This window comes from Alligator sinensis, unplaced genomic scaffold, assembly GCF_000455745.1.
Source record: "Alligator sinensis unplaced genomic scaffold, ASM45574v1 scaffold1575_1, whole genome shotgun sequence".
Lineage (NCBI taxonomy): Eukaryota > Metazoa > Chordata > Crocodylia > Alligatoridae > Alligator > Alligator sinensis.
The window spans coordinates 1-7448 of NW_005843253.1; the positions used below are offsets into that span (position 1 = coordinate 1).

The 7448-nt window shown below is 61.2% G+C and overlaps 1 protein-coding gene across 4 annotated transcripts; it reads left to right on the forward strand.

Moving 5' to 3' along the window:
- Positions 1-22: 22 nt before the first annotated feature.
- Positions 23-6203, forward strand: LOC102386398 (carcinoembryonic antigen-related cell adhesion molecule 5-like). 4 transcript variants are annotated; one of them, XM_025194576.1, is made up of 8 exons: positions 287-424; positions 1761-1944; positions 4108-4383; positions 4865-5146; positions 5464-5544; positions 5661-5755; positions 5892-5927; positions 6066-6203. In XM_025194576.1, exons 1-8 carry the CDS (start codon positions 422-424, stop codon positions 6111-6113), a joined length of 1005 nt encoding a protein of 334 aa, XP_025050361.1. In that variant the 5' UTR covers positions 287-421; the 3' UTR covers positions 6114-6203. The 4 variants fall into 4 exon arrangements, with proteins under 4 accessions (XP_006038168.2, XP_025050361.1, XP_025050362.1 ...); XM_025194577.1 differs by having other exon boundaries at positions 4108-4311; XM_006038106.2 differs by lacking the exon at positions 1761-1944 and having other exon boundaries at positions 23-424.
- The last annotated feature ends 1245 nt before the right edge of the window (positions 6204-7448 follow it).

Consider the following 7448-nt stretch of genomic DNA (forward strand, 5'->3'; position numbering starts at 1 on the left):
GGGGTCCGACTGCCCTGCGCAGCTTCCCGGGGCCAAACCCGGCCCGACCCGACCTCTGCTCTCCCCGCAGCCGCTGTCCTGGGCTCCTGCCTGCAGCCGGCGCCGGCCCAGAGCCACATCGCCGTCACCCCTGACCGGCCGCCAGCCCCGCAGGTCGGCGGCGCCGTGACCTTGGCCCTGCAGCCACCGCAGACCGTTTCGGTCTGCACCTGGTACCGCGCGGCTGACGCCGTATCAACCGCCGAGATCTTGACCTACTCCCAGGACATGGGCCAGAGAAACGGCTCCAACTACACGGGGCGCGAGACGGGGCGGCCCGACTGCTCCCTGCACATCACGGGGTTAATGCTGAACGACTCCGGCCCCTATTCTCTGTGGATGCCCACGACAGGCTCCCTTGTCACGGTGACCTTGGCAGTGTATGGTGAGTGTCCCCCTGACCAGGGGACAGGGCTCTGGGCTCGGGAGGGGTCAGTCCTGGCGTCAGCCTGGCTGGGGGGACCGGGAGGGATGGGCGCTGGCACCTGCCGTCCAGGTCACAGGTGACCTGAGTGGGCTGGGGCTCAGCCCAGACACGTCCCAGGCACCTTGGAGGGGGAAGTGCCCTGGTGTTGCCTCTGTGCCCAGAGCCGCTGCCCCTGGCATGTGGCCACCCTAGCACCGGCCTCATGTCAGTGGTGAGTCCAGGCCAAGCCGGGTTGCGCGGCCCCATTGCGCGTGTAGAGCCAGGGGCAGGGTGGTGGCACGGGGGTGCCTCCTGGCACGTCGAGCGTGGGGCGCCGGTTCTCGGGGGTACGTGGGGTGGGTGCCCATCTGCCCCCATCCCCAGGTGCTTTGCATGTCGTCTGCCCAAAGCCTCTGCCCCCCCACCCCCCACCAGCCCCACAAGGCTGTCCTCAACAGAGCAACTGGTGACACCCGGTGTCGCCACAGACCCACCACAGACCCACCTGCCCACATGGCACCGGCCTCATCCCCGTGTCCCGGGGCCGAGCGGGTCCCAGGGCCGGGGGGAATGGGTTCCCTGTGACAGGGGTCAGGGACTGGGGCTCGGCTGTGGGGCTCTCCCAGGCCCGGGGCTGCCTCTCTCTTCCTGCTCCCTGTGCCAAGGGGTTTCTCAGCCTCTCCCAGACACACCGGGTGTAGGGGACGGGGCTGTGCCAATGGGCACCAACCCACAGGGCCTTGTCCCTGCAATAGGGCTCAACCCGAGTCTGCTGCGCTGGAGGCAGGAAAGGATTTCCCCCCAGTTCAGACTGGTCCATACTGGGGGGGTTTTGCCTTCCCTGCAGAGGGGATGGGGAAGACCCTGGGTCTGCACCAGCCCCCGGCAGGGCCGCGGTGGGGAAGGAGGGGTGAGACCCAGACGACAGCCAGCCAGGAACTGCCCGTTCGGCCGTGCTGCAGTTTCCTCTCCAGAAAGCGGAAGCTGGGGACAGGGAGCGGGCCAAGCCCTGCCGGCTCCTCTGCTGATTTTCTGAGCCCGTTTCCTGGAGCGTGTCCTAGGCCTCACACCCAATGCCTACCCAGGCACAGCCGGGCCCTGCCCACTGCTGATGCCCTGCAATGCCAGTATGATGCCTGCTCAGAGCAACCCGGGCTCTGACCTCCTCCATGGGGGTCACAAAGGTCCCCCCCAAATTGCACGTGGGCTAATTGCCCTGAAACACCCAGGCTCCCACAATGCATTGGGGTGGGCCCCGGTTTGGAGCATGGGGAGCAGGGACTGTGGTAACGTGGCCTTTGCCCCGCGGGCACAGGGATGCTGCCCCAACCCCATGGTGGTGGAGAACAGGACCCTCGAGCTCACATGCGAGGCTCCCCCCAGCACTGAGACGCTGCTGTGGGACCACGATGGCTCTGTGCTGGTGCCCGGCGGCCGCGTGGGGCTGTCCCCAGGGAACCGGACTCTGACGGTGCAGGGGGTCTGCCGGGACGATGCTGGTAATTACACGTGTGAGGTCAGAAACCCTGTCAGCCACCTGTGGACGCAAGACCCCCTCTCAGCCCCACCCGCAGCCGCCCTGTCACTGTTACGGTCGCCTGTGAGTATCACAGGGCTCCCTGTGATAGAGGCCAGCCTGATACAGGGAAGGGCAGTTTGATTCCTGCCCTTGCTAACATTGTTACAATGTATAATTTACATATGAAACTAAACACATTCAGTTGAAAAAAGGTGAGGAGTATAAAATATAAGCTACAAATGCCATGGCACACAAACAGATAAAAATACCAAAAAACAAGGGGAGATACAAAATGCACACATACAAATTTTAAAACACAATTCCTTATCTTAAAGTGAAAGGGCGAGGAAGGAAGAAAAGGTAGAAAAAGAGAAACGTATCCAAAGAGAGTGAGAGCAAATGCAGGCAAGAGGAAAAGCGGGGTTTCTGCTACATTATTCCCCACCTTGACATCGGCCTTACACAAGTGATGTCACTATATTGTTTGAACACCATTGTTCAGCTATATAGACAGGAGGTGTGTCATCTTCAGCTGGTTTGAAGTTAAAACAAAACTTAGAAAAGCCTTGGGGGGCGGAGAGAGAAAATAACATAACGAGGTTGATTTGCACAGTTACAATGGTATAGTTGTTTCTTTGCTTATTAAAATATGACTTTGAATGCAGTTGTTTGTTTGTTTGTTTTACACACACCTTGTTATACTGATATTCTAAATAGCATTTAAATCCTTAAGAGAAGTACAGAGAAAAAACAAAACCAAACCCAAAAAACAAAGTACACATGACCTTTAATAAATATCCTTTTGCTAACCAAGTGGAATATAAAACCTTTTGAGAATTGCTGCTCTTGTTTCAAATATCAGAACAACTTTCCAGTCCAACTGGACAGAAGTGTTCTGGTCTGGGATCCACAGACAGGTTCAATTTTTAGAGGGGGTATTACCAATTACCCTTATTAATCTTTATGATATCACATGTAGTTAAACTGTGACAACTTAAAACAAACCAAACAAACAAACACAAACCATATAACAAGACAACACAAACAGACAGGACAATTTTTGCCATGGCTGTGATGAGGAAGATGCTGCTGATGGTAGCAAGGCCTCATGGTTTGTCGGTCACCTTTGACTACACTGTGGTTTCTGCAAAAGAAAACAAACACACACAAGCCTGCCAAGGAAAACTCCTTGCATGGCTGATTATTCATATTTACAAAGTACAACGGTGCCACGGGCACTGGCAGCGCACACGGCATTTTCCACTCTCGGGGTGCTTTCCTTTTATACTGAAAAAGCGGAGCAGTTACCTACAGGAGGGTGGCCATCCTAAGTTGAGGATTTTTCTTTTTGGCCTTTTCCTGCCTCAACATCGGGGTGGGCACTGATCAGCCCGTCCAATGCGTATTTTCCAACGGCTCAGAGCCGTTCCTTCCTGCTAGCCAAGAAGGGTGGCTGCCCCCTGGACCTGCAGCTCTGGGGTGAGTCGTGCCCAGGTCCCGGGACCCTCCGGTCACTTCTGCTGGGGCCAGGGGTCCCCTGGACCCCCCTGTCGGCCCCAAGGCCTCTCGCGCTCAGGGGAACCTCTTGACAGCATCCCCCAGCGCCATCGATGCTCCATCCACGTTCCCTGCCCTGACACCCACGAGGAGACTCGGATTGGGGGAAGGGCACCGTTTCCCCAGCGTCGTCCTGTCCAACCTGTCTGCCTTCCCCACACCCGTCGGCATGCCCAGGCTCAATCGTGTACCCCTGCACCTGGGACCACGATGGTGCTGGGGGCGGGCAGGGCCTGCAGGTGTGGCTGGGGAAGTCCTCACAGCACCCAGGGGGCCCCGATCCTGGATACAGGCCGGGCCGCAGGATCCCACCTTCCCCAGTACCTGTCGGGGCACGTGGGCAGGGGCAGATGGGAGCCCACCGTCGGCATGCCCAGGCTCAATCGTGTACCCCTGCACCTGGGACCACGATGGTGCTGGGGGCGGGCAGGGCCTGCAGGTGTGGCTGGGGAAGTCCTCACAGCACCCAGGGGGCCCCGATCCTGGATACAGGCCGGGCCGCAGGATCCCACCTTCCCCAGTACCTGTCGGGGCACGTGGGCAGGGGCAGATGGGAGCCCAGTAACGCCACCTCTGTCCCTCACAGAGATGCTGTCGCAGCCCAAGGTGATATCCTCCAACTTCACGGTGGTGGAGAACAGGACCCTGAAGCTCACGTGCGAAGCCCCCCCCAGCACCGAGACGTTGCTGTGGGACCGCGACGGCTCTGTCCTTGTGCCCGGCGGCCGTGTGGAGCTGTCCCCAGGGAACCGGACCCTGATGGTGCCGGGGGTCGGCCGGGACGACGCTGGTAATTACACTTGCGAGGTCAGGAACCCCATCAACTCAGTGCGGAGCGAGGGGGTCATTGTGACCGTGATCTGTGAGTATCGGCTGCCTCCGGCCCTTGGGCTCAGACACAGCGCGGCTGGCTCTGGGGTGGGTGTCGGGGCTGGTATCACACCCTGAGATGCGGCTGGCTCTGGGGTGGGTGTTGGGGCTGGTATTACACCCTGGGATGTGGCTGGCTCTGGGGTGGGTGTTGAGGCTGGTATTACACCCTGGGATGTGGCTGGCTCTGGGGTGGGTGTTGAGGCTGGTATTACACCCTGGGATGTGGCTGGCTCTGGGGTGGGTGTTGAGGCTGGTATTACACCCTGGGATGTGGCTGGCTCTGGGGTGGGTGTTGAGGCTGGTATTACACCCTGGGATGTGGCTGGCTCTGGGGTGGGTGTTGAGGCTGGTATTACACCCTGGGATGTGGCTGGCTCTGGGGTGGGTGTTGAGGCTGGTATTACACCCTGGGATGTGGCTGGCTCTGGGGTGGGTGTTGAGGCTGGTATTACACCCCACTTTCCCCACAGATGGTCCGGTCACTGCCCACATCGCCCCGCCGGGGCCCCTGCACCCGCTACTTGGTGACAACGTGACCCTGACGTGTGCGGCCGACTCGTTCCCGGCCCCGCGGTTCCACTGGTCCCACAATGGGTCTGATCTGGTCCCAGCCCTGACCAGTGCCGTCCTGAGCCTGGTGCTGAGGGGCGTGGAGCAGACAGGTGTGTTCGAGTGCCTCGCCACCAACCCCCACACGGGCCGCAGCGCCACCACCTCCGTCTCCGTCACCCTGGGGCCGGGGCAGCAGGCAGGTGAGTCTGGGGCCACCCCCCGCCCATGCTGCCTGGGGTCAGGCTGCTGCCTGCCATGGTCCTGGCACTGAGCATGGGAGAGGGCTATGACTCTGTGCTCTGGACACCTGGCCAGGACCCCCAAGGCCAGGACCCCGTGTCTGCAAGCCCCTGGGCTCTCTCCCATTGGGCGGGGCAGGGCGGTTGGGCACGTGCTGCCGTCTCCATCGCCCTGGGGCAGGGTGAGGTGGGTTTGTGCCCCCGGGCAGCACTGGGGGGACCGGGCTGGGGGGAAGGAGAGGATCTCTGCCCCACTCTGATCTCTCCCCACGATGCAGATCCCAGTCTCTCAGCCGGAGCTGTGGCTGGGATCACGCTGGCAGCCGCAGCGCTGGGGGGGGCCCTGGCCTATGTCTTATGTGAGTAGCTGCCCTGACGCCTGGGCGCCCTCCCCGGCTGTGTGAGGGGAATGGGGGCTGTCAGGGGGGTCCAGGACACCTGGGTCTCTGGTCTCAGCCTCTCTCCTCTCCCCTAGTCCAACACTGTCGGAGGAAGAAGACACCACAAGGCAGCAAGGACCCCCCCCCGGTGTATGAGAATGTGAACCCCCCGGCCTGCGTGGGGGCAGCGGTGAGTAACAGGGGCTTGATCCCCCTCACCTCGGTGCCCCTCACTCCCAACCTGCAGCCCCTGCCTTTCCCTCTCCATGCTATGGTCCCTTGGGGTCTCTGGTGCTAACGACTCTCTTGCCTCCATCTCTGCCCAGGCCCAGCCCGGGAGCTCCCCCGACCCCACCTACCAGGTAAGGGGTCATCGCTCCCCACCAGGATGCTGAGCACCACACAGCTCATCACAGCCCAGTGCCGGGAGGGGCTGGGAGCGTCCCCCCACTCCCCCCATCTCCTCCCCGTGTCTCTGACCTGCCCCTGTCTCCTCGCAGACGCTGCAGCCCGGCACCAGGGACCTGTACCAGGAGCTGAGGACCTGAGCAATGCCCCCCCAGCCCAGTGCATGCTGGGACCTCAGTGTACTTGACCCCTGCACTGTGAACAAATACAGAAAACCCTTGCTATTTGCAGGTTCGGCATTCACCGTTTCAAATATTCGTGAATGCTGAACCCGCATTGTAAAATACACTTTATACACTTACAGGAGCTCCTCGGGAGCTCTGCAGTTGCTGCCGCCACGCTCCCACTGCCACCGCCAGAGCCCTGCCCCCCCAGAGCCGCTGGGGCACTGCGTTCTTCAACGCAGTCTTTATTCGCGGATTGCACCTTTCACGGGGATACAAGAACGTATCCCCCGCGAATGGCAAGGGTCGCCTGTAAAGCCCGGCTGGTTTCCTGCCTCCCCAGGCCAAATCCTCTGTTTGGGCCTTCCTGGGTGAGAGCTCAAAGCCTCCCTCCCGTGACTTTGTCCACCACGGAAATGGGGCGTCAAGATTCAGACGACATCTCTGCCCTCTTCATTGTCACCTATGGGGGGTTGAGGGCGTGAATGCCGCATGCCCCCAGAGACTGGGGGTGCCTGGCAATCTCCCACAGGCGGTGGCAGCGCTGTTGGTGGCAGGAGCGCGGTGGTGGTAAGCGGGGAGCTCCCGCAGGCAGCCACGGCGCTGTCAGCAGCAGGGTGGGGAGTGGCAAGCACCGATCAGCGGTCGGCGACGACCTGCAGACACTGCCAGCAGCATCAGTGGTGGCCAGCAGTGACCATGGACCGCCAGCAGACACTGCCGGCAGCAAGGGGTGGTGGTGGCAAGCAGCAAGTGCCCGCAGGTGCCATCGGCAGTGTCAGCAGCACCTTTTTGCAGGGCATGCACTGCCACACTAAGGGGGTCTTCGTGGACCCGTGTGCACCCCCTACACATCGCCAGTGGCTGAGGGCATGGGACCCAGGCCTCCGGGCTCCCAGCACCCCGTGCTCTCGCCCTACCACAAACCCCACTCCACTCCCAGAGCTGGAGGCAGCCCAGGTGTCCAGGTTCGTCACCATGAGCCCTTCCATATGCCTCCTCTCCTGGACCAGGGAGAGAACAGGCGTCCTAGCTGCCCAACCGGGAATGAACGCAGGAGTCGGGGATCCCAGTGCCCCTGCTCAGCACCCCCACCCCAAGCACACACACTCCCCACTCTTGTCACAGCCGGAGGGAACCCAGGCATCCAAGCTCCCTGCCCTAAACCACTCAACCCCCCACTCCTGTCCCGGACCTGGGAGGGAACCCAGGTGTCTGGGCTCCCAACACCCCTGCTCTCATGCCCCCAGACCCCACTCTCCTCCCAGAGCTGATGACAATCCAGGCGTCCAGGTTCGTGGGCAGGGGGGC